This window comes from Schistocerca cancellata, chromosome 1 (genome assembly GCF_023864275.1).
Source record: "Schistocerca cancellata isolate TAMUIC-IGC-003103 chromosome 1, iqSchCanc2.1, whole genome shotgun sequence".
NCBI classification, from domain to species: Eukaryota; Metazoa; Arthropoda; class Insecta; order Orthoptera; family Acrididae; genus Schistocerca; species Schistocerca cancellata.
The window spans coordinates 205,778,158-205,806,048 of NC_064626.1; the positions used below are offsets into that span (position 1 = coordinate 205,778,158).

Genomic DNA, 27,891 nt, shown 5'->3' on the forward strand with positions numbered 1-27,891 from the left:
AATAGAATTGACTGGTATCATTTGCTGTACATTTCATCAGGTATCATATTAGAAACTTCATGAAAGATGACCATTATTTCATTGCCATTGTGTACTGAAGCCAAATCATCAAACGCTTCTGCAAATGGACAAAAATCACTTTTTCTTTTTCTCGGTTAAACGTGATGCTGAAGTATATTTGTAACCTAGAGTTTCACCAGCTCTTTCATATTTTCCAGAATCTAACTATTCGACTGCTCTTCAGGTTAACTACATCTGTTCGAGGGAAAATGGAATGATATATTACACCTTGTGTGGTACATGGTTCAGAACTGTTACTTCATGACCTGTAGAAAAATCATTACAATTTTTGATAACAGAAAATCAGTGTCATTTTCATTCTTGATATCTCTAGGATATCTCCCACAGTGTAGGTACATGTCATTTTCTTAGAAAACTGGAATGTCCTCCATTTAAGTTGAACAGGACAACAAAGAGAATGCCAATATGGAAAGTTTGCCAGAAACATGAAGAGAAGTCAGAAGTACAATCTGGAGACACCAAAGGCAAACATCAACAATTGTCACTACCAAGCAAACCAAATGTTGAAGATATAGTGCTTAAATGCAACACAGTTTTCCCAATTAAAAACCATCTTTTTATGTAAGAGGCACTACAGCTAATCTCCTATTTAACAGCAAGGACAAAACAGATAAACAAGCAACAGTGGGGTCTACAAAATAACCTGCACTGGCTGCAATAAACTGTACATTGGTCAAACAGGCTGGGCCATATCAACAAGGCTGACTGAACGTGATCACAGCTCAAAGGAGGACACAAATATCTAACACACACAGAAGTGCTACATATAGCTAACAAAGGCAGAAAATTCAGCCTACTAGAAGCACTTGAAACTAACAAACACTTAGCCCTAAATCCCCAGCTGGTTCTAAATGACCAATTGCAACTGAGCACATCACCACTCTTAAACTTTACACAGTAAAGTAAACCTGCTAATAACCATAAAGTGTCCCAATAGTAAACAAATTCACACCCCAATATAATTTAATATCCCTTATGTGTTTACATTCTTAACTGTAACCAAACTGTAACAATGTAATATTTGGTATATATTAATGCACAGTTTTTCTAATAACAAGCCCAAAGAAAACATTGCTGTTGTACAACCAACAATTAGTGTCCAGTGCAACTGTTCACAACAAATACCAAAAAATTGCAATATTGTAATAATGTGTATTCTAAATAATTCTAATTGTTGTCATACATGGAACTGACATTCCATAAAATGCGATTTATTATGTTAAAGAACAGTTTTACAGAAAAAAAGTCAAAAGACCTGTGTGGCAATTCCAAAGACAATACCACAACTAAAGATCGTATGTAAGTGCGTTGTATCTTAGTCCAGAATGTTTGTTTCGTAAGAACACAGGCCCCTTGTAAACAATAGTCAGTAGTTATCTGAAGATGGCCTAATAAGCCGAAAACTAGTTCATACAAATAAAAATCAGTAGAACCAAAAACGACCTAAGTGCTATTCAACCCTCAATATGGAATTGTTCTATCAAGAAGTGACGGAAGAATCCATAAATAACAATAATTTTGAGATGTTCACAGGTCACAGCTTCCTGAATAGAACCGTGCGTGTAAGCATTTGTGTAACTTAGTGGTTGAGCTAACTGCAAGCTGTGGGTAAGGGAGAGTACACGCATTTAGACATCCACAGAGCAGCACACATTTAGACATCCACAATACAAAGGAAAACATACAGCATACTTCCATAGCAGTCAAAGAGTTAACAAATGAATTAGTTCTATTGGGGAAGAATATTTCTCGTTTAGACTGCTTCTTCTGTCATTCATTGCCATGGAGGTATCTGACATTCATCAAATTTAAGAATCTGGTACTAATTCCTTCATCATGTATGCATCACCTGCACAATGCTCAAAGGAAATGTGTGTCACTCCATTACTTATACTGTATTCCATGTTCTGAATTTTCAACATTGAGTCTAACCTGTATTAGTTAAGACTGTCTTTCATTATATTTAATCAGCATCATTTGTATGCTATCCTGTATGCAGACATGGTGATCCCAGTGATGTATAGGTACATGTAAATACAGCTAATGCACTTCCAAATATGAATAGAAGGTTTTAATTTATGTATATGTTTAACATGAAACATTGATCATAAAACATTATAAAATACATTTATTTGGTCATTCTTTTGATAAAGTTAAAATTGACAGTTGTGGACCATTTCACTGCTTGAACTGTGGGGTGCCTGGACTTTTGGAACATGTGTTGTTTGTGTTAAATTTTAACTTTTTTGGTGAAGTTTATTGAGATATTTTATTGCGAGATATATATATGTATCTCAAAAATGTTTTTCAATGGGTGTGGCTTTGGTAAGTATACCAACCAGGGATGTTATTAATTTCATACTCAGCTGTCATTGTACAGGTCATTTATTATCAAAATCATAATTTACTTCTTATGCCCTCATCTTGTGACATGGAAATGTTTATTCATTTCCCCATGGGACACATTTAGTGTAACCAAGAGATGTTAATTTTTGTATGTTTCTCCACTCACAGTTTCCAGTGTTCTGTTGTTTGTTGGCTTCATTTTATGAATACACTCCTGGAAATTGAAATAAGAACACCGTGAATTCATTGTCCCAGGAAGGGGAAACTTTATTGACACATTCCTGGGGTCAGATACATCACATGATCACACTGACAGAACCACAGGCACATAGACACAGGCAACAGAGCATGCACAATGTCGGCACTAGTACAGTGTATATCCACCTTTCGCAGCAATGCAGGCTGCTATTCTCCCATGGAGACGATCGTACAGATGCTGGATGTAGTCCTGTGGAACGGCTTGCCATGCCATTTCCACCTGGCGCCTCAGTTGGACCAGCGTTCGTGCTGGACGTGCAGACCGCGTGAGATGACGCTTCATCCAGTCCCAAACATGCTCAATGGGGGACAGATCCGGAGATCTTGCTGGCCAGGGTAGTTGACTTACACCTTCTAGAGCACGTTGGGTGGCACGGGATACATGCGGACGTGCATTGTCCTGTTGGAACAGCAAGTTCCCTTACCGGTCTAGGAATGGTAGAACGATGGGTTCGATGACGGTTTGGATGTACCGTGCACTATTCAGTGTCCCCTCGACGATCACCAGTGGTGTACGGCCAGTGTAGGAGATCGCTCCCCACTCCATGATGCCGGGTGTTGGCCCTGTGTGCCTCGGTCGTATGCAGTCCTGATTGTGGCGCTCACCTGCACGGCGCCAAACACGCATACGACCATCATTGGCACCAAGGCAGAAGCGACTCTCATCGCTGAAGACGACACGTCTCCATTCGTCCCTCCATTCACGCCTGTCGCGACACCACTGGAGGCGGGCTGCACGATGTTGGGGCGTGAGCGGAAGACGGCCTAACGGTGTGCGGGATCGTAGCCCAGCTTCATGGAGACGGTTGCGAATGGTCCTCGCCGATACCCCAGGAGCAACAGTGTCCCTAATTTGCTGGGAAGTGGCGGTGCGGTCCCCTACGGCACTGCGTAGGATCCTACGGTCTTGGCATGCATCCGTGCGTCGCTGCGGTCCGGTCCCAGGTCGACGGGCACGTGCACCTTCCGCCGACCACTGGCGACAACATCGACGTACTGTGGAGACCTCACGCCCCACGTGTTGAGCAATTCAGCGGTACGTCCACCCGGCCTCCCGCATGCCCACTATACGCCCTCGCTCAAAGTCTCCGTATGCCACGGCAAACTGGCTGACACTGACGGCGGCGGTGCACAAATGCTGCGCAGCTAGCGCCATTCGACGGCCAACACCGCGGTTCCTGGTGTGTCCGCTGTGCCGTGCGTGTGATCATTGCTTGTACAGCCCTCTCGCAGTGTCCGGAGCAAGTATGGTGGGTCTGACACACCGGTGTCAATGTGTTCTTTTTTCCATTTCCAGGCGTGTATATGTTGTAGCCTTGGTAACAAATAAATAATTTGTATGAAATTTGGAACCCTTTTTGGGTCTCTGTCATGTTCAACTGAACAATTTTATGAAGCAGTTTTTAGCCCTCTAAAGTTCACAAGAAATTTTCGTGACTGCCGTTTTGTCTGCAGCGACAGGTAATGGTGTGGGTTTTAGATCTGTGATGAGGATTCACATTTTGATAGTGATTAGCAGTAGCAAAACAACACAAGGAGATGGCAATCCATATCTTTTGAAAGAAGACGGAATAACTGATTAAAAGAAAAAAAAATTGTATTAGATGAAACAAGTTTGAACGTGGAACACCAAGAACTTGCAACGATGGATTTAATTTCCCATTACTTTTGAGATGTCATAAAACATTTGATTCCAATATTTAGAACGTAAAAAGTGAATAGTATTACTGATGTGAGTGAGTCAATAAAATACATAGAAAAAACAACAAAAAAGCAACATTAAATGGAATCTAAAGATTCAATAAATATATAATCTCTGCACTAGTTAAAGCCATTAAATCTTTACATAAGTTATTGTGTGGTATATTTCCAAATGAAAGAAAGAAAAATAGGCAAAATTTCAGAGAATTTTCTGGGTTTGCCTTGAAATGAAAAGCCGGAAAACGTAAAGTCAAGAAGTCATTTTTAAAGTCGAAAGTGGAAGCAGTCTGCAATTATTGTGTGTAGATGTAGATTGTAGGACAAAAAAAGAAATGACTACTGAAATTTGTTGTTATTTATCAAACATAGAAAAATAGAAACAACCAATAAAAGTGAAGCACAGTTCTCTCCACATCCACATGTTCAGTACATATTTTTAATATCATTCTGTGATGTTGATGAAACTCTTTAATTATTTAGTTGCAATGACAGACACACTTAAAAAACAGATCTTAGACTTCAAAGAGACTGCATTTTAAATGGTTGGAATTTGTTACGATTCTATTATTTGCACAGAGAAAGGATGGGGGAAAAAACTCAGATCAGTTTTTTATTCGGGGTATTACATGTGTGGGCTGTACTAAAAGCAGCTTTGCAAGAAGAATTCAGCATTGAGACCACTGCTATGGAAGTGCACAGACTACCGTTTCCACTAAAGAAAACACCATACGTCTCTCTTCAAGAGAGTTTTCTTGTAAAAAAAGAGATTTACAGCTGTGGTGATAATTAATAACAGTTCGGTCCTCTGGTATGTGACTGATGGGGTAATTGACAATTCAGGCACAAAAATTAAGAGGGATGCATAAAATGTGATACAGTTCAAGGAAATGAGGCATTAGTAAAGTGCTGTTAAGTTATTGCTAACAAGAAATCATAAAACTTACAGTAATTTAAAATTTCAGAAACACCAGGAACAAAGATGCTAAAGGCTCAACTAAAACAAGCACCAACAGTGGAGCTTGGGTTCTAAATAAGAAGCGTTTCAGTAGTGGTGCCAGTGGATTGATCCACAAGACCAACAGCAGGAGACCCTTCAGTTGCAATGAGTTTGGTCATATCTCACCTGAAAACGTGAAGAAAAAGTGTCAAATCAAATGGCAGTAATCAATATAAATATTTACAAAAAGAGCATTAGCAGCTGTATATTTCATAGTTTCCATCTGTGTAGCTGTGTCCAAATCAACATGACTGATCATGACAAGATGTTTACTAACAGTGGATAGAATGAGATTTTCATTCTGCAGCGGAGTGTGCGCTGATATGAAACTTCCTGGCAGATTAAAACTGTGTGCCGAACCGAGACTCGAACTTGGGACCTTTGCCTTTCGCGGGCAAGTGCTCTACCATCTGAGCTACCCAAGCACGACTCACGCCCCGTCCTTGCAGCTTTACTTCCACCAGTAGATTGCTGAATACAGATGTGATCTTGACAGGATTTGGGAAAAACGTCTCACCGCAGGTACTGTTAAGGCTGATGAAGTTAAAATTCAAACAAATACCATACTTACACTTTTCTTGAGATGATACAAATTTAGACCTGATAATTGGGAACAAACTTCTTGACCCATCTGAAATTTTAAAACACAGGCATAAAGTCAGTACTGGGTAGCTAATCTCTAGCTGGGAGGCTAATCTCATGTGTATCTGCATAGAAATCTCTAGCTGGGAGGCTAACCTCATGTGTATCTGCATAGCAGTCAAACCAGAGTTAAATACTGAATGTTTTGTTAATGACTAAACAGTGTAACATGTTGATGAATTAGTGACTAATAATATTCCAACAAAGATGAAGTCTACCAATATCAGAATGAAGATTATTGTAAAAGAACAATGACCAACTACTACTGCAATCATAAGTGGAAAATAATGCCATTCAAACAAATGACTGTAGCTTGTTCTCTTTAGTAATATGTCCTTTGACTTGTTCCACACCCTCAGAGAGTCTGATCTGTGGTAGCAAACACAATGGTTGAACACAATGTTTGTATGAGTGAGTAGTGGATTCACCATTCTTAGAAATAAATGTTCCACTTCATTCTAACTAAAAGCACAATTTTCATTCAGGAAGAGGCAGCAGATATGGAGAGAAATCAGCTTCCTATCAATTCCAAAAGCTGGAGAATGCGAGCAGTGGCTCAAATTCGACAGTGTGAGGTAAGGTTACAGAGGCTTACAGAGGCAGAAGTGCTTGCAGCTACTGAGAGACCAAAACTTGAAGTCAGCTGCAACTTTTATGGCACTGCAAGTGATGAAAGTGAAGTGGATTCAGAAGCAGAAGTCATCATCTATCAGGAGGCTTCACCAAGATCTGCGACTATTCTTTCACCCATTGTGTAAGTTTCTTGTGTACTTCTCATTACTTTAATTTAGTTGTAGTGATTTATTCAGTGCCCCAAACTGATTTTCATGGAAGTGGAGATCTCTGAGAGGGGATGAACTGAGAATATAAATTCATTATTTTTGTGTTAGCAAGTTTCTGCTTCGGTGTTCTGTAACTGCGTCAGGTGCATTGTGGTATATTTTTCTTCTAAAATCTCTATTGGCAACTAGTGTGTGACTGCAGAGTGTCTGGACCATACTTCTCAAAACTATACCATTATTGTAGTAATCAGTATTCGTATTTGGCTTCAATCTATAAAGTAACAGCTTCTATAATCTTAACTTTTGGATCTAACTGATTCTTCATGTTTGTGGGTGCATGTAGCTCATATGTGCTCTTTAATATACAATATAGCCTGGGTTCAAGGCGCCAAATTACTATTGGCTGCAGATTTTTGAAGAAAAAAGTCTGTTGTAAAAGCCTTTCCTCTTATGGAAGTAATTAATCTTTGTTTCACATAAGCCTCATGCCCAGGAGTAATTGTTACATGTATGCTTCATATTCAGGAGAATTTGAACAACGTGGTTGTTCGAACAGTGTGAAAGAACTTAATAAGTAAGACAGATGTTTTTAAAAATGTGATTAGTTTCTTTGCAAACATGAAACCAAAAATTAAATCTTTTAACCTAGTAGAATTGCATTTTATTATAGGCTTGCAAAATAATTGTCAATATGAGAATTGTAATATTTAGTGTTTTAATAATGTACAGAGTTTTGGTTGAAAATTATGAATTATGTAGGAGTAAAGAAGATGACTCACCGAAAGGCAAAAGCACTCAGTCGACTGAGCACAGTGTAGAGAGACAGATTGTGTGTGTGTGTGTGTGTGTGTGTGTGTGTGTGTGTGTTTGCGTGTGCATGCTCATGTCCTTCCTATAGCTAGAAAAAGGAAGTGCATTCCGAAAGCTAGACAAGCGCTGTACCTTTTGTTTGCTTGCCTATCGATGACGCAGGGCATCTGCCTTTCGGTGAGTCATCTCTTTTATTCCTAAATATATAGTATTTTGTGTGTTAAAGACAATTAATGTAAAATTTTTGACATCAATGGAGGGTGGGAAGCAGGGGTTCAGAAGCTTTATGGATGCAGGAGTGCAGAATATCTAAAACAGCCCTTATTATAATGTGCTACATTATTGTGCTAATTGTGTTAGTTCCTTTTACACTTGCTACTTACCTTGTTTCTTGATTAATCTTAATAATAAAAGTCTGTTAGTAAGATTACAAAATTGTGAGAAAGTCGTGTGATAATTAACAAGAGTAAATAGAAGTGAAAGCAAACTGAAAACACAAAATTTAACTAGTAGGGTGTAGCAACATCTGTGACAATTACTGGTAATGTGTGGCAGTGTCATTTAAATTTTACTATGCTCCTACAGTTTAGAGCCTGGTCTAAATGAAGATCAAAATATGATCTCACAGATTTCCATGGTGTGGTTGATTAATGATGTGTTTCCGGGTGTTCTGCACAGTTATTGTTTAATTTTGTGCATAAAATGTAAACATCAACACAACAAATACACTCAAAAGTGGGTAATTGAAGAGCTTTAATAATAATTTCAGTGTCTAGAGTTGAAACTATTTGTCCACTTGCCTGCCAGTGAACAATATTATCATTATTATTATTGTCCTGCCGTAACATGTTGAATGCATGGCATATGTTTGGTCAAATACCAGTGATACATACATCAGAACTCTATTTACCTGAATTGATAATGAATTTTGTCTTCTCAGTGGTGGCTAAGTAGCCCAATTTGCCTCCTGTTGACAGATGAGGGTTTGCTGACCATCGGCAATTGATATGAAAGTTCTTTGGTGTTATCACTGTCAGAGTGATGGTCATCAAGATGATACGTTACAATTCCCAACTCCAGTGTCATTGTCAGACCTGACAGATTGTTCAGTCTTAATTTTTTTGTCCTTTACAGTTTTACAACTGCAGCTAACCGTACCTGTCTGGATAGGAGTGCGTGTTAAAGTGACATCTGCGGGATTGGGAGGTGCACAGACCCCACATCGATTCCGCCTGGCAGATAAATGACAACTGCCTGTGTGCCAGCCAACCTGAGTCCCACCTCAGTCACATGATTTGTAAACATTTAGAAAACTTTCACCCACTTTCATATGAATAACACTGCACATGGACAGTTGGGGTACACACATTCTGTCCCAGGGAGTAACGGGCTGGTGACAGGAAGGGCATCTGGCTACACCTAAACTAACCATGCCAAATCCATTCATAACCATGCTGATTATATACCAATGTGGGTCAAAGGAACAAGAAAAAGAAAAGGATAATTATAATGCTACCCATGTAAAGGAACAGTGGACTTTATTACGTAGACAGACACAATCAGAGTTGTTGATTTCAATCCAGTTTATTTCAAGGTTACGTTTTATGTGATGTACCAATGTTGACCTGCCTGACAGAATCTCCAAATGGCATTTTTGAGTTTACAGACATTGTCCTCAGATTTCAACATTTGGAGCGTGTTGTTTTACTTGTTGATATGTGATTGTCCTGATTTTTAATATACTTTGTAAAGTTTAGACCATTGAGTAGAGCTATTTCTTAAACATTTTAGTGCCAGCATGTGTGCTAAGAAAATAGTAATGTAATGAAGAGTTTAAATGACCCAAACAGTCCTTCCATAAAGTCAGTCTGAGATTATGGGCTGAGTTCTCAAACATTTTTTTGTTTCAAAATAGTGATCCATGGCAACATTACGTATTTCTAAAAATGATATTGCAATCAATTGTTTTTCATTTATTAGTCTGTTGGAAATGTCGTGGTATTGTTTTTGAACAATGACTTAATCTCAGTCATTGTATATGAGCTTGAAATACTCTTGTCAATCTGATTCCTTTAATGCATCATTCCTGCTGAGTTCTGTAATATTCACAGTCATATACAAGAAGACAAGAGTTAATGTTCTCATTACCTGATAAATCATTGTTAGAGATAGATTCCTTATTTGCACAGTAGTTGCCGGTCTGTGAAAGTTGATAAGATACCTTCTTCTGCTTGTGTGCACTAACTTTCGAAATAAATACCAAGTGAGGCTGCCACCACTCAGGCATAACCACAGCAATTAGTTCTGTTCAGCAGCCTCCAGATGGCATCACAAACCCAAATCTCTTTCTTTTTCCATGCCGCATCCTTCAATGTGTTGCATATGCCATCTAATAATGTGGACATCTGCTGAAGAGGGTGGACTGTGAATTGTGAACCACATTGCTTCTGCATTGTACGGGCAAACATGGAGATTCTGCTACTGACAGTTAAATATGGCGTGCAGCAGACCCTGTGACATTCGAAATCAGCAGTTAGACAGTTCAGTTCAGTGCTTGCAGCCAGCTCAGTAAAGTTCCTGCAAGACTACATTCGGACTGAGCAGTCGCTTTTTATGGAGCAATAGGACAACCGAGAGTGTCTGCTTCATTACTATGAGTTATATTGACTACATCATTAATTACCAAGAGTCAGAAAAGTTATTTAAATGTTGTATTAGAACATAAAGTGGCACACATCACTCTGTAACAAAGTTAAGTACGCTTATCATATCATGACTGTTAATAAATGTTGTTGGTTATTACTTAGTGTGTTCTCACATTCCTGTTTTAGTGCCTCACTTTGCTCTATCAGTAAGTGTGCAATCAGCCATTGTTAAAGAACTATAACAGTAAAACCACTTCTCTGCTTCCATGGATGATAAGGGCGGAATTAGTAGTAACACTTAGTTACAACATTCATAACATCAGCCCATCCTATGTTCTGATGTATCCATTAATGTATGCCCAGAATCAAAACTGATATTTTCAAGGAAATTCACATCTCTGGATAGCTAGATCCTGTGATCTTTTGGTGCCCACGAGCTTTGAAGTATTTGGAAGTATCTATAAAAGTCATTTGTTTACCTTTAGAACCAAACTTCTCGTTGTTCGGTGACTTGTGCAGTGTGATGACCTACCAGCCTTAGGTATGAAGGTGAGGAGTTTTAGATTTTTTTCACGTGTTTCTGTGAAGTGTCATCAGAGAGTTCGTGACTCGGATATACTTTTCCATGTTGGTGTCTTAAACCCAAAATGATGGCGTCAGCTCCAACTCGAGTGACATGCAAGTGATCCACAATGACCAAGGTACAGTTTGTCATTTTGTAACACTATTTTGTTGTGTTGTGATCCGTTAAACAGTGCTGTATGCTTGCTGTTCTCTTTGGAGTAAAACGAATTATTGTCTACCCTAAAGGTTTAATTATATGTCTGATTTTTTTTAAATTCAGTAAAAGTGTTATTAATCTCTCCTTCGTCATGAAGGAACTTCACATGGAGACCATTTGCCTTAGTCTTCTTTGCTGTAATCATCTACGTAGGTCACAGAATTTATCCAGTAAGGGACTTTGGTGTCGTGTTGTCTTCATCATAATTTTTATCGTACAAGTTGCCAAAGAGGGTCAAATAAAAAGACTTGCACTAGATAGCTGAACAACCCCAGATGGGATTTCCTCACCAGTAATGCTATTTATGTACCTTGTAAGAATGACTTGATTACTATTGTGAATACCCTAACTGAATGCTACTATTAATTCAGCCAAACATCCACGATAGCAGGAAAGGGTTTCACTGCCAAAATTCCTTAAAGGTAGCCTTGCCCACTATCATTATTAAATACTTGTCTCACAGGAAGCACTATGACAGAAATGTGACAACACAATAAGAAATAACAAATAAGAGTGCTAAACATATGAGGTTTTGGCCAAACACCTTCTTCTACAGTAGACAACAAACATGCTTTCCAGCAAGCACTCTCTCTCTCTCTCTCTCTCTCTCTCTCTCTCTCTCTCTCTCTCTCTCTCACACACACACACACACACACACACACACACACACACACACGACTGCTTTCACAGGTAGCCCTCCCTTCATGGGATAACTGATGCTTGTGATCGGCCTGGAGTAGATGGTGGTGGGGGGGATGTATGCAACAGTCATGCATCTAGATCTGTTACTGGGATGTGAACCATGAGGCTAGAGGTTGGGAGCACGGGTGGAGTATGTATGGATGAAGATATTGTTTAGGTTTGGTGAGCAGTGGGTTACCATTTTGGGATGGGTGGGAAGGGTAGTGGGTAGGATATTCCTCTTTTCAGGATATGGTAAGAGGTAGTTGAAACCCTGGCGGAGAATGTGATCCAGTTGCTCCACTCAGGGACTTGTTTTTTGAGGGTAATGCTCCTTTGTGTCCAGACGGTGGGACTGTGGAAGGTGATGGTTTCACAGAAGATCTGTTTCTGTACAGGGTTGAGAGGATAATTTTGGTCTGTGAAGCCCTTAATGAGACCCCTGCATATTTGAAAATCACAGTGAGCACACGGCTGGACTAGTGTTCATCATATTAGCGTTGGTAGGCTGGTCCAAGATGGGAGGCATGACATTTACATTCATCTGCTCATCGCAGGATGCTGCTGGGGCTGGCTGTTAGAGGGGGTGGCTTTGGTGGCCTCTGCCTGCATAGGAAGATGTCCGACATACCTGGCTGCAGATACAAGATGTGGCTATAAAATAATGGGATTGATGCTATTGCAACATAAATGCACATGCACTGCATCTATAGTGTCTGTTGCAAGTTTTTGAGTGGATCATGTTTTTCCAAGATGGCCAAGATGATGTTGAACACAATTCATGCATATGACACCCTTCAACATAAAAGAGGATGAAAATATAAAAGTAGGTAATCTAATTTGATTTGACCATTGGTTGAGTATTTTACCAGTTGTGGAAAATGTAGATGACAATGAACACATAAGGCAAATAATACATAACCAATGTAACATGAGAAAAGTGGATGTGAAACTGACAGTGAAAATTCTCAGGATCAAACAAAATGCAGCTCATGGAAATATTTGTACTGTCATTTTGAATACCATCGAAAACAATCCTAATTTCTTGGAAACAGTGATAACATGTGAGAATCTTGGTTTTTTGGTTATAATTCTGAAACTAAGTACAAATCCACGCATTGGAAGGGCACATCTTCACGGAGAATGAAAAAGCTCAAATGAGCGAATCAAAATTCAAAGCAATGTTTTTTCACCGCAATACTTGAGGAATTTTCACTGTGCTCCTGATGGACAAACTGGTAATCAGCACTACTACGTTGTGGTTCTTCCTCAACTCCATGAAAAAATAAGAAAATAGTGTCCCAAATTGTGGAAGAGCAAGTCGTGTGTTCTGCATCGAGACAATGCACTGGCACATATTGTGTTGTCTGTTGAGAGCTTTCTAGTGAAGTAGTACAGCAACCCAGTGTTAGACCACTCACCTTGTTCATGTGACGTAGCATTGAATGACTTTTATCTATTCCTCAAGGTCAAATCTGCATTGAAAGGAACAAAATTTCAGTCCACTGAAGCAGTGAAAGAAAAAGCAGCGTGCTGTCATCAAGGAGCTCACACAGGAAGACTTCATCTATTCCTACAACGCTCCATGAGAATGGAAAATTCTCATGGAGCATTGTAGGGGTAGAGGAGAGGAGTACATTGAGGGTAGCCATAACTAAATATTTATATTTTTGAAATAAAATTATTTACAGCAGTAGTCTCATTATTTTTAGCCACACCTCATAGATCTCCTCATTCTGTAGAAGAAAACAGCCTTGGGGCTCTGCCTATATGCATGTAAGCACAGCGCTACCTGGTTTGATCTTTATGTTTCATTGTGATTCCATCTGAAAATTTAATCTTAAACATTGTATTGATGAGCTACTCTATGCGTATGCCCGGTTCCCATATCTTTTCCCTGTGCTTGTACGCTGAAATGTGTTCTGAATCATTCAGTTAAAAAAATTTTTTTTTTCGTCTCATTGAAGTCCGTCATGTGGGTGTCCAATGCTGTCTTCCAAGGAGTCTCTCCTCTGGAAATTGTGCATTGCATGTCTCCATACCGAGATAGGAATTGCAATAAATATTTTTGCATCTGCTGATTTAACTTTGCTTTTGAAATGTCTGGTTGAATTTGATTTGCTCTCTCATAAGTGGTGCAGCCCAAAGCATTGAAGTGATTCAGTCCTAATAAATTTGTTACTTTATTTGAATTTAAAACTACAATTGTAGCTGTTTCATAAATTGTTTATGCATAACATCTGTTGAAAATTGTCCTTTCACTGGAATCTCCTGATTGCTGTAACTGAACAGTGAACTTGGAAAGTGAGCTTTGGTATTCCTAATTTTCAGTACATCTGCAGCTTAACAATTGAAACTGACAACTCTGTGTCAGTTTGAAAATTGATCAGCATTTTGTTACCTCAAAGCATTACAGATAATGACTTATTATTGCCAGCAAAGTGGTATTCAAGTGGCATTTTGTCTGTGGAAATTTTTGTGTTTGCATGTGCTTGTTGTGAAAAGTTCTTTACTTTTTATTATTATGTTCAACCATTGCCGTATAATTGAGTGTCTGCTGTTTTTGTTGGTTTTTCTTCGTTTTGCACACTTCAACCCTTTGTCCAACTTTTTTTCCCTCACTATGTAGAATGTCCATTGCTGTAGAAACAACAGCATGAACAATACTGTAATTCATAATATTTGTGCATTTGTTTGCATGCCCAAATAAGTTGCAAACATTCTTGTAAAGACAGGATTGTTAGACAAAGCAGGCCCTTCTTTCATTTATTGTCAGTGGAATGTGTGATAAGCATGTCAGTGCATTACTAAATCTTGCATAAGATTATTACAGTGGTCCTTTTCACAATGAAGTTTACATTCCCTTGTCAGGCACTGTAACTGAGTAATACACTCTTCATAGCTTTGACTTGACTTCTTGGAACATTGAAAAACTCTGTGTCCGGCGGCTGCAACATGAACTTGTGAGTCAGAATGCTTATCAACTATTTCTTTAAAGTTCAAATATGGGAGAGTCACTGATTCACATGTAGGAGACAGTTTCTGAAGGAGCTGAAGCACAATGATCCCTGCATATGCTAATAAAAATGATTTTCATTCCACATCACATGATATGTGGCGCACAGTCTAGTGTTGCTCTAGCTGCAATATATAGTTATTCATTCCAAGATTACACTTTTCGATTGATTGCTGGAAAGGGTGGCCGCAGCACCGTTAATTGCAGTGGTTGTTGTTGTTGTTGTTGTTGTTATTGTTGGCTGTATTCTTCAAGTCAGACTACATGCATCACCAAGAACACCTGGGCTCCTGAAAGCTTTTGCAATAAGTGTGGCACTGGTTGAAGACTGATTTCCGGTTGGGCTATGTATGAAAAATGTGCTCAGAACAGCTTACAAACTTCACGAAGATGTTCCTGGAAAGGATACAGATTAGCTGTCGTAGAATGTAATAATCACAGAATATTTTAATCCAACTATAGTGCGCGTCATTTATGTTGGTGGCCGAGTTTAGGTTCGTTCTGCGCATCTGACGTCACAAAACACAGTCAGCCAATGAACAGAGAATGACGTTGTCACATCTTGACTGCATTGCAGAGCATGGATGAGTGTCTTCAGTTTTAGAAACCTTCAGTCATAAATAAAGTAATAGAACAAAAGCAATGTCTTGATAGCAGACTTTCTTTTATAGAAAGTTTGGAAAAAGCATTCCTTATACCAGTTGCTTCATATACTATTAATTAATTAAATCAAACAAGCAATAAGACTCCTAATTCAGGCGATAGCAGGGAAAGGTGTTTGTATCAATCTCATGAACCGCTTTTTCGCAATAAAGAACAGCGTTAATTGTTTATTACCTATTGTACTTCGACGAAGCGTGAGTAATTCATAGTCATACCAACAGCGTTTGTCAGTATTTTGCGTGACATGTTAAGAGTCCTCTTGGCGTTCTGTAGTCAGACGAGCTGCGTTAGCGTAACGGTTAATGTGTTGGGCTTCTACTCGTAAGGTTATGAGTTCAAACCTTGTGCGGTGCTTAATATTTTCATTATTTAAAAACTACATCACGAATGATATTCGTTTGAATGTAATTTTTTGAAATTTCTAGTGCATTAACCCTTTTGCTGCTGCAGACACGTGCTTCCCGCATTCCGCGCTGTGCGCGATTTTGTCATCACTGCACTGCTCGCCTGTGCAGACACATGGTCTTCCCACTGCTTTGACACACTTATCTATCGATTTCACAAAAACTATTTGGCCCAAAAATTTGATTTTTACACGTCTTCTTGACTGATACCTTCCCCCCATAAATGACTTAATTTTGTTTTGATGTTCAACGCAGTTATTATGCAGCATTAAATGTAGTAAACCATTGCACGAAATTTTGAAGAGTTTGCAGAGGTAAAAGTTCATAGCGTATACTTTTCGTATGGTCGATTTTAGTTGCCACAATGTTGAGAATGAAATGTGGACAAGATACCTAAATTTCATATAAAATTTACTGTATAACAATATCTCATTTAATTTAAGTACCACATAGGTGTCGTATGTAATATTGAGAAATATTCCGTCTTTTGTGACTGTAATAAACATAAAGCCAAACGTGCCCAATGTAAATAAAACATTCGTTACAGTCGCGAAAGATGGAATATTTCTCAGTGTTACATACGACACCTATGTGGTACTTAAATTAAATGAGATATTGTTATACAGTAAATTTTATATGAAATTTAGGTATATTGTCCACATTTCATTCTCAACATTGTGGCAACTGAAACCGGCCATACGGAAAGTATGCTCTGTGGACTTTTACCTCTGCAAACTCTTCAAAATTTCCTGCAATGGTTTACTATATTTAATGCTGCATAATAACTGCGTTGAACATCGAAACAAAATTAAGTCATTTATGGGGAGGGGGTATCAGTCAAGAAGATGTGTAAAAATCTAATTTTTGGGCCAAATAGTTTTTGTGGAATGTAATGATAAGAGTGTCAAAGCAGTCAGAACACCATTTGTCTGCACAGGTGAGCAGTCCAGTGACAAAATCGCGCACAGCGCGGAATGCAGGGAGCACGTCTTTGTAGCAGCGAAAGGGTTAATGCGGCCGTGGCGGCTTTACTTCATGAACTGCGCGCTCCCCCCTAAACGTAAGCTTGTGAACTATTCTATACTATGGCACTGCTTCTCTTGGCGCGTGCGTCGTGTGCAACTGGCAATGCAGCAATCTCCCGCGTCTGGGCGGGCATGCGCGAGCCGCCAAGATAAAAGAATTGAACTATAGTGTTGTCACAAAAACGGTGAAAAAACGTATTAGCAGTTCTAGAATGTAATAATCACAGAATATTTTAATCTGACTAGTGTTGCCTTAAAAATCAGCGAAAATAATCATGCATTCTAAATCAAGTAAATTGAAATTTGTGCTCATTATTTTTGTTTGTGGTCCAGTATTGTTTCGTTTTACTAGTCATCTAGTGTTGGCGAGAATGCTGTGGTTTTGCACTGATTAACAATTTCCTGTTCTTTCTCGTTACCAAATGTTGAGTGTTGGCAGAAAATTGTCAAGTCTTTAAACTTTTTCCTCGTTGCCACAATATTGATTGGTGAAAATTGTTTTCAATTATGAAAGTTTTTCCTGATTGCCAAAATGTTGTGAATGTAGTAACTGAATATTACTATTAATTCAGCCCAAATGTCCATATTAGCAGAAAATAGTTTCCTTTCTATAGTTCCTTAAAGGTAGCCATTGCACACTATGATTATTAAGCAGTTGTCTCATAGGACGCACTATGACAGAAGTGTGAGTATATTACAAAACAGTACTTAATTTGGTATGTAGCACGTAATGCTCTGAATCTAAAAGAGTGACAAGTATAACTTTGCTGTCTCTTGACAGTCTATAAGTGTTAATGGCCTTACTTCTTCATAAATAGGAACTGCTAAGCCAGAAGGTAGTTTTCAGTGTGCTGTACTGAGCTCACTGCAGGCACTGAACTGAATTATTTGATTTGTGGTGTGGAACTGTGTGTGTGTGTGTGTGTGTGTGTGTGTGTGTGTGTGTGCGCGCGCGCTAAACACTGTCCATTGTGCCTGTTGCGGAAGATTTTTCCTGCCTGCCAATACGAGATAGAAGCAATATTGTCTGCAGTTGACAGTGCTCCCTACGGTGGCTGTCAGGTCAACAGATGTATGCAACACACTGGAGGAAGTGGTGCACAAACTTGAGATGCGCCAGGTGAGTGGTTGAGTGGTTGTACCTGTGTGATGGCAGACGCTTGTGGTATTTCTTGTGTACCTCTTATCTGGTACGCAACAGTACTGAATCTCAGTCGTGTTATTTGCTCGTTTATGAGAGTATGACAAACATCACTTTATGTTCAGTTAAACATGTCAAATTTCCATGCCATATTTTCTAATTGTGGTTGAGAAGAGACGTTGAAATTTCAATTATTTTCTTGTAAGTTCTTCTGCAGTCACTTAAGTCGCTCCTTTAATATATTGTGTATCTGCACAGGTTTTCTTCAAACCACAGTATTGTTGTTGTTGAAAGTCTAACACTTAAACAACACATTTTTTTAGATTTGTGTGCAATTAAATTACAAAAGTAATAGTTCCAGACTGTTCTGGAAATTCACAAACAGAAGACTTTTAAAGGCGGGTACCTCATATTTAATAACAATACCCGGAGTGTTTTTTAAATGACTCACACTTCAGTGCTGGAGAACACTGTTTGTAGATTGGACTGACCATGCCGTTGGGCTGTTGTGGCTGAGCGGTTCTAGGCACTTCTGTCCGGAACCGTGCTGCTGCTACGGTCTCAGGTTCGAATCCTGCCTTGGGCATGGATGTGTGTGATGTCCTTAGGTTTAAGTAGTTCTAAGTCTAGACCTCAGGTGTTAAGTCCCATAGTGCTTAGAGCCATTTGAACCATGCTGTTGGTGCACCTATATGCCATCAGTTTATTCACTGAAAACACACTGGTCAGTTGAATGATGAGCAAAGACAGCTCTACATTAGGAAGACAGGCAAATCCTTACACTAGTGAAACATCATTGGCAGGTAACAATGATGTACAAATCACAGCCCAAGAGGAAACCATGTAGAGAAGGATAGTTGTCAACAGATACATTGCAAAGCTTGCTGTGAACATCAGCTAATTGGTAAGTGAAATCGTGGTAGTCTGTGGCAGCAGTTAAATTTATTGTGGGAGTTTCACCACATGACGGGGCACTTGTGTGTGTATCCTTCCATGCCACACCGATCGACCTCACCAGACATATGCATATTTAAAGCAATTAATACATCAGTACCACTGTGGGATTACAAGATCCCTATCTTTCTCACATCTGCTTGCAAGACTGGAACTGTGCTGGCATGTGGACATCAAATCCAGTGCAGATTGGGGGGAGGGCACCTGTGTGTTATCTGCTTTCACATCTTTAGGGTGGTGGGCAACAGCTGGAGAATTGAATACAACAGGCATCATCCACCTGCGAGGTTGTCCCAGAACCAGGCCACACGTCTGCTGTTGGTCATTGGGACAAGGCCAGCTGTTCTAGCAGGTGTGGCAGATCCAGAGGCAGAGCCTGTCCTGGATGGCTGCAACAGATCTAAAAAGCAACAGTGAGGACATCCACGCAAATATGCTAAATCACAGAGATAAAAGTTGCACCACACTGTTTTACACTGGTGTTAACAGTTCAGGGTATGCCCATTTTGTTCCTTTCTGATACTGGGGCCTCAGTCTTAATTATTAATCAGCTTAATCAGCCTACATGTCTCTAAGTAGGGTCTTCACCCTTGAAATTAGTAGGAGCTAAGCTATGAACTTATCATAAAATTCCACTACTAGGCCAGGTACTTCTGAAATCAACATATAAGCAAGTATCCAGAACCCTTCCTTATAGTTGTGGAGCCCTCAGGCTTTTTGATTTTTGATCCGACACTTGATCCAAGTAATCAAGAACACTGTTCCATATGCAGAAGTGGAGTCTTTGTGTCTCCAGTATGTTCTCTCATTTTCTCCATGCCTGAGAATGGCTTCTAAATTCTCCACCCTCATTACATGAACAGAGTTGGCAGTACTGAAAATTTACGAAGCCCATCCAATACTTGTAATCTTGAGAGATGAGAGTAAAGTACAACTAGATCACGTAGAGAAGCTAAGTTCTGTCCTTGATTCCTTATAGCAGATATACATCAACTTTATTTATTGTCCACAAACCAGATGGTGCATTATGTCTCTGTGAGGACTTAAAAATAGGCTAACATTCAATTGGTTGTGGACTCATACTGCCTTCCATGTCCTGATGAATTATTTTCAGAATTGGTTGGCAGTCAGTACTTCTCTAAGATCAATCTTTCAGAAACATATTTTTGACTTCCTTTGGATGAGCCTTCCAGAACTGTTCTGGTAGTAAATACTTCTTTTGCCCTTCATCAATATAACAGGTTACCTTTTGGCATTACTAATCCACCAGCAGTCTTTCAGAAATTTATGGAACAAACTGTTGCCAACATTCCACAGTGCATCGATTATCTGGATGTTGTAGTTGTGACAGGATGAACTCAGGAGGACCATATTTTCGAAAACTGGGTTAAATTGCAGCTTGTCAAAATGCTCCTCCTCTCAGCTTTCTGTTAGGAATTCAGGACATATCCTTAGCTGGAAGGGCCTTAAACTGATGTCAGAGAATGTGGCAGCCATTTTCCATATTCCAGTAACATATAACATAAAGGCCAGCAGGTTTTATGGGCAATGTTACATATTTTGCTCCATTTATTCCAAAAAATTGCACTGATTGCCCAACGGTTGAACTGATTACAAAGAAGAGGTGTCGTCAAGCATTTGTAAAGCTGGAGAGATGTCTTTAAAATTCTCGTTGCCTGACCTGGTATCAGTATCATTTACCTCTGGTGTCGGCCGCAGACACACCACCTTATGGTGTAGGAGCTGTTCTGTTGCTTAAGTACCATGTTCATAATGGCTTGTCATGTTTGTCTCCAAGACGCTCACCACGGCTTGCCTCCAAGATGCTCACCACGGCATAAGAAATTTATTTCCGCATGCTGGAGGAGGCGTTTGCAGTTACCTGTGGCATCCAGAACTTGTGTTTTTTCCTGTGTAGAATGACTCGTACATCAATTTTCTGCAAGGAAAATAGAGATGAAACTACTAGACCATAGTAATGCATGAAATGGCAGGAATGAATAGTTCAACATTTACTGATTCAGATGCTTCATTTTGTCCCTCAGAAAACTGACACAGGTTGCCTTTCTTCTGTTATCTATTACTGTAAAATTAACTTCAAGATGTATTTCATACACTTTGTTTTAAATGGCTACAATAAGTGTGCATTATCGACGTCATGGTTGCTCCTCTATTTCTGGACGATGTTCGTATGTGAAAAACAGTCACAAGACTTTTGCCATTGAAAGAAGGGAAATGGCTGCAGCCTGAAATATTCATGCCAGAATTAATTGTGTGTCTATATCCTTCTACATAATTAATTTGGTGCTTCCTCTTCTGTTGTTGAGTCCCAAAGACTGCAGAAAGATGTATGTCATGTTTTAACCTAATCTTCTTTTCTGAACAGTTGTCGGACTACAAAACACAATAGGAGGATTGGTATGCAGCCATCAGTTTCTTTCAAGTTTATGGAAGGACATGTACATTTACAGTTATATTCTTCAAGCAACCTTCCAGTATGTGACACAGGGTACTTCAGGTACCAATCTGATTTCCTTGCTTTTGTGCTAAATTGATGAACGTTGCAAATGAAGAATGAATGTATGTAAGCCTCCATATGAAATCAAATTTCTCTGATTTTTCTTGTCATTGTTATGTTATGGGCTGTAAGTGGCACGAAGTAATATGTCACTTGATTTCTCTTTCAATGTATGTTCTCTGAATTTTAACGATAAATTTCAATGTGGTACATAAAGTGTCCGCCTTTGAAGCCTGGTGGACACATCTGTGATGCTTGTACACTTAATAAGCATTGTTCGGGATGAGTTTTTCAGTTGTGTACAAAATATTGAGATAAGAAGCATAGAGATATATATCATAGAGGAAACATTCCACGTGGGAAAAATATATCTAAAAACAAAGATGATGTGACTTACCAAACGAAAGCGCTTGCAGGTTGATAGACACACAAACAAACACAAACATACACATAAAATTCAAGCTTTTGCAACCAACGGTTGCTTCATCAGGAAAGAGGGAAGGAGAGGGAAAGACGAAAGGATGTGGGTTTTAAGGGAGAGGGTAAGGAGTCATTCCAATCCCGAGAGCGGAAAGACTTACCTTAGGGGGAAAAAAGGACAGGTATACACTCGCACACACACGTATATCCATCTGCACATACACAGTCACAAGCAGACATTTGTAACCCCCCCCCCCCCCCCCCAATGAACCATGGACCTTGCCGTTTGTGGGGAGGCTTGCGTGCCTCAACGATACAGATAGCCGTACCGTAGGTGCAACCACAACGGAGGGGTATCTGTTGAGAGGCCAGACAAACGTGTGGTTCCTGAAGAGGGGCAGCAGCCTTTTCAGTAGTTGCAGGGGCAACAGTCTGGATGATTGACTGATCTGGCCTTGTAACTGGTACTGCGAATGGCTGAAAGCAAGGGGAAACTACAGCCGTAATTTTTCCCAAGGGCATGCAGCTTTACTGTATGATTAAATGATGATGGTGTCCTCTTGGGTAAAATATTCCGGAGGTAAAATAGTCCCCCATTCGGATCTCCGGGCGGGGACTACTCAAGAGGACGTCGTTATCAGGAGAAAGAAAACTGGCGTTCTACGGATCGGAGTGTGGAATGTCAGATCCCTTAATCGGGCAGGTAGGTTAGAAAATTTAAAAAGGGAAATGGATAGGTTAAAGTTAGATATAGTGGGAATTAGTGAAGTTCGGTGGCAGGAAGAACAAGACTTTTGATCAGGTGAATACAGGGTTATAAATACAAAATCAAATAGGGGCAATTCAGGAGTAGGTTTAATAATGAATAAAAAAATAGGAGTACGGGTAAGCTACTACAAACAGCATAGTGAACACATTATTTTGGCCAAGATAGACACGAAGCCCACTTCTACTACAGTAGTACAAGTTTATATGCCAACTAGCTCTGCAGATGACGAAGAAATTGATGAAATGTATGTTGAGATAAAAGAAATTATTCAGGTAGTGAAGGGAGACGAAAATTTAATAGTCATGGGTGACTGGAATGCGAGAGTAGGAAAAGGGAGAGAAGGAAACATAGTAGGTGAATATGGATTGGGGCTGAGAAATGAAAGAGGAAGCCGCCTGGTAGAATTTTGCACAGAGCACAACTTAATCATAGCTAACACTTGGTTGTGAGTACAATAGATTCAAGATAACTAAACAACAAACTACCACCCTCATCATTACCTGCCATAACGGACTAAATAAAACAAATGTTTCCATACCTCACAGATGTTTGCATACTAAAGTAGTGTCTTCATGGCTGGATTCATAATCCAAATGCGTGTGCAAACTATGTGATATGGAACAGAGTAACTAAAAATGTGTTTGTAAGTATAAACACTATTCACATTTATGTTTATGATCCTGCTTTCTCATCCAGTCAGTGCAGTATAATGAAATGCAAAGCTTTGCAGAAAATGGGGCTTTGCATAGGATTACAAACTGCAGCGGCAGTGTTTTGGTTAGACAAGGGATGGGTCATGTCTCCAGATAGTGCAGCAAAAATCTATTCAAAGATGGGTCGTCAGTGTAGGAGAGCCATCGGAAAGAAGCTGTTGGACACTTCTGGTGATACTAGCTCCAGATATATCATGCAATGAAGTAAAAACTTTGAAACTCACTTCCTGAAACTTTAAGGTTTTATTTATTTATTTAATTATATAAGGCACTTTTCTCGAGATCTTATTTATAGTAGAAAGTTGAAATTTTCTGGAGTTGTTCCTTAAGGTCTTCTGAATTAAAAGATTTGTGAAATTATTTTGTATTAAGGGATTTGTGTTTTAAAATATCTGTTAAAATGTATGACTTTTTTAAGATTTAGGAAAAATAATATATCTCAAAAACTAAACTTCATTTTTCGAAAATGATTTATTTACTAGCAAAGCAGAACATATGTCCATGTTCTAAGAAAAAATTGAGGGTATACCCCAATAACTCATGAGAAAACGTTCATAACTTTTGGCTCAATTTAACCTTGTAAGAGTACTCTTAAACGAACCTAAGACAGACCATACTGCTGCTCTTCAAATCTTCACTATCTCCTTTAATAATCTTATCTAGGTAAGGTACCTAAACTGATGAGCAGTACTCAGGAATCGCTGGAATTAGTGTTTCTAAGCTACATCAATTGTGGATGAGCTATATTTTCTTAGAATTCTTCTCATGAATCTCAGTGTAGTTTCTGCCTTCCCTGTAACCTAGTTTATGTCATTCCACTTTAGGTTGCTCTGAATGCATACTCCTAGATATTTTACAGTTTCTGCTGTTTTCAGATGTTATTTGCCAAATGTGTAATTGAACAGTGAAGGATCTTTCTGTCATTTTATGCACAATACATACCATTTGTTTACGTCCAGTGTCAACTACCAGATGCTGCATCAAGCTCTGATTGTTAACAGGTCTTCTCATATTTTTCTTCAATTGTATGGTGTTGCTGTTGTTTCCCTGTATATGACGCCATAATCTGAACAGCCTGACACAGCTGCTGATCTCCAGATCATTTATATAAAGAGGGTCCTCTTCTTTTTGTAAGTGTCCTATGTACTTAACCCATAAATTTATGTATGGAAATAAATACTTGTTGAGGTGTGTCTTTTCTATGATAGCTACCCGTAGTTTTTACACATTCTTCAGCCCTCCTTCTCCAAGAACCATGAAGTCATGCGAATACATCTACCGTATTTACTCGAATCTAAGCCGCACTTTTTTTCCGGTTTTTGTAATCCAAAAAACCGCCTGCGGCTTAGAATCGAGTGCAAAGCAAGCGGAAGTTCTGAAAAATGTTGATAGGTGCCGCCACAACTAACTTCTGCCGTCGAATATATGTAGTGCTGCACAGGCATCCTTTGTAGGCACAAAGATAAATACTGGCGCCAAAACCTCTGCGTCAGTAAATAAAATAAAAAAAAAAAAAAAAAAATTGGAAGACTAGCATTTTTCTCCGCCCGAGTTTCGACCACTGCATTTTCATACATTATCCAACGAAGTAAATACAAATTCCGTATTGTTCATCTTCGAATTTCAATGTACTACGAAAATCCGACTGGTAATACTGGGATTTTTGTCAATATGGCCAACTCTACGTTCTGAATTTTTTCCTACCTGTGAGAAGAGATGGTTGCTAATAGGAACCTGATGAAATGTGAATCACATGCAGTATTCTCTTCACCACAAGAATAATACGAATATAAACATTTTGCCATGTATTCTTTCGTGTTTGCTTCTATCTCATTTAAATCCTGTCTGCCAAATAAACTACGAAACTAGAGTGAGACAACAGCAAACGCGGAAGAATATACGTATCGTGTCATGTTTATATTCGTATTACTCTTATGCCTAATAGTGATACAGTCAGAAATGAAGCACGGCAACTGACTAGATTTTTAAATCTAAGATGACTAATTTCTGTGCAGAATTTGATGTACTAAAGAAGCGGCCGCAAAGATTTTCAAGCGGAGAAAAATTTTCGCCAAACCCTCGTTCAGAACATGTTATATCATACGCAGTCTATTATTTGGTTCCTGTTGATCATTATCAAAGAAAGCAGCAGTGTAAGTAACAACAAATAGCAGTCTCTTGCCATTGTTTCGCTAATGTGACGATTCCTCTCTTTTTTTAATTGTAGGCGGCGGTAGCGCGCACAAAAGCAAGCCATGCCGCGAGCAGCGACAGGCCGTAAACACGCACTATCAGAATGCGACAAACAATGCATGACACAGTATAGTAATGCATTTTCAGCTTAGAGTGACTGACGTCAACACCTATAACATTGAAAACGGCACTTATCAGATCAAAGCAAAATAAGCAATCGATTCAAACCAGACGAAGCACGTGAAAAAGGAAGGGTATCCGTATAAATACGAACGGAGCGCCTGACGCATAGCAATGGCTACCTGGTAAAGCTTAACTGCTAAGCTTTCGACTCGAACCAAACTACTGTAGCTGTATCGTCATTCATTCGACCTAAATTGTGTCTCATATTACAATGGACCAACTTTGTTTCGATTTGGAGGTGCGGCCTAAAACTTTTCTCTCCCCTTGAATTTCGAGTCTCAAATTTCAGGTGCGGCTTAGATTTGGGAATTTTTTTTTCCCTTATTTCGAGTCTCATATTTCAGGTGCGGCTTAGATTCGAGTGCGGCTTAGATTCGAGTAAATACGGTAATTGCTCGAGGATGTGGTCATACACATGATAACACATGTTCTTGTACTGTGAGCATGTTGTCACTGGACATAGTTTACACCAATGCCCTTAAGTGTTCCCATAGAGAGAAATCCAAGGGATTAACCCTTTGACTGCTGTGGACGGGTTAACTCATTATACTCTTCTACTCTCCAGATGCTGGGCTATGTTAAAACATGTCCCCTGGGTTACCCTTTAAGCGGTATTGATGTGTTTAAGTGTCCCATTCTGCTGACTTCTCACTGATGCAGTTGAGTTACTTCCATATCTCGGTGAATAAAAAAGTTTCAAGTATTTAATATACGGCATATGTGCCTCTTTGCGTGATATCATTTGCAAAGAACCTCATTTCGATATCTTGTATCGTTTGTGGAAAATAACGAGTGCCATGACTCCATGATTCTTCATGCTCAGGGACGGAAATGGGCTTGTCACAAACGATCATCTGGTGGGTATAGAAACAAATAATTCAAAAACGAAATGAGGTATTGCTCTGCTCTCAATTTTAAATAAAATTTCAATATCTTATCTGCATTTCACACACAGCAAAGTATGAGCTGAAGTCAACCATACGCAAAGTTTACTTGATGCATTTTTACCTTTGTAAACTCTGTAATATTTTGTGCAATTTTTACTTAATTTGATGCAGCGCAGTAACTGTGATGAATAATGAAAATAAATTCAGCCATATATCGAGCAAAGATGTCAGACTGTAAGATGTACAAAAATCAAATTTTCAGACCCGTTTTTTAATCAGATGATTGGTATTTCATAATGGCAAAACACTGTGTCTTAGCATGGGTGCAATATTTGACAAGCAGTACAGCAACAACAAAGCTGCACTCAGCACGGAGTGCAGAGAGCAGCTCTGTAGCAGCTAAAGAGTTAAGAACAGATAAATGGGGTGTCTGTCCTACTAGAACCCTTCAACAGATTAAATGATTGTGTTAAGTACTATTGTAGAAGGCAAAGAAAATGGGGTGGTGCTCTTTGGTGTATTAACCTAATCTGTTTTGTTTTTCCAAAGGTAATTTTCTTCGTTAGAATGAGTAATTTGTTATGCATAAATATAACTTGTTCATTTCTCCAGTAAAGTGTACAGCCCTATGAGTCTGTCGCCCGCAGTTCCTGCAAACATATTGTTACTAAAGCAAACATGATTCCTCACTTCCACAATCTCTCAGTGATCAACACCTGCCCGTAAGTGGTTGTTGTGGTTATTTATAATGCAGCTCTGTGAATCCCACCACGTTTGTTAATAAAATGCAAGCTGAGAATTATGGATCTTTAGTGTGTTGTCTGATAATTCATTAGCAGAGCTGTGATTAGGCACGATGGTCTTGTTACCTGATCACTTGCACATGCTTCAGATGCGTAATTGACAACCCAAGCATGTGGCTTATTCCATCGGCAGTTCGAATTGTTTACACACTTGTTTCAGGGTCGTCTTCTATTTGTCGTAACACTTGCTCCTCCAAATCCAGTATGTGAACTGTGTGAGGTCTATTGTGATCGTATGTCCATGTCACAAATGATTGCATGCTTGTAAGTTGCAGGAACCACCTAGTGAACATTTTTTTCATGTCATTTGGCTTACATGACACCTGCCTGTTGATTGAGGCTGTTAGGTAAACAACAGCAGAATATCATTTTATCGATTCCCATGGATAATAGGAGTTCATTTCACTCCTTTCATTGTTCACACTCCACAGAATCAGTAACTTTTTATGATACCAGAAAAATGTCAGAACAATAAATA

The 27,891-nt window shown here is 39.2% G+C and overlaps 1 protein-coding gene across 1 annotated transcript in view; it reads left to right on the top strand.

The window, feature by feature from the left end:
• The window catches only part of LOC126164190 (uncharacterized), a 153,520-nt gene that overhangs the window by 40,790 nt on the left and 84,839 nt on the right, over nucleotides 1-27,891 (top strand). Inside the window, exon 5 of the mRNA XM_049920223.1 lies at nucleotides 6,511-6,779. Coding sequence (XP_049776180.1) covers nucleotides 6,511-6,779 — 269 coding nt within the window. The remainder of the gene's footprint in view (nucleotides 1-6,510; nucleotides 6,780-27,891) is intronic.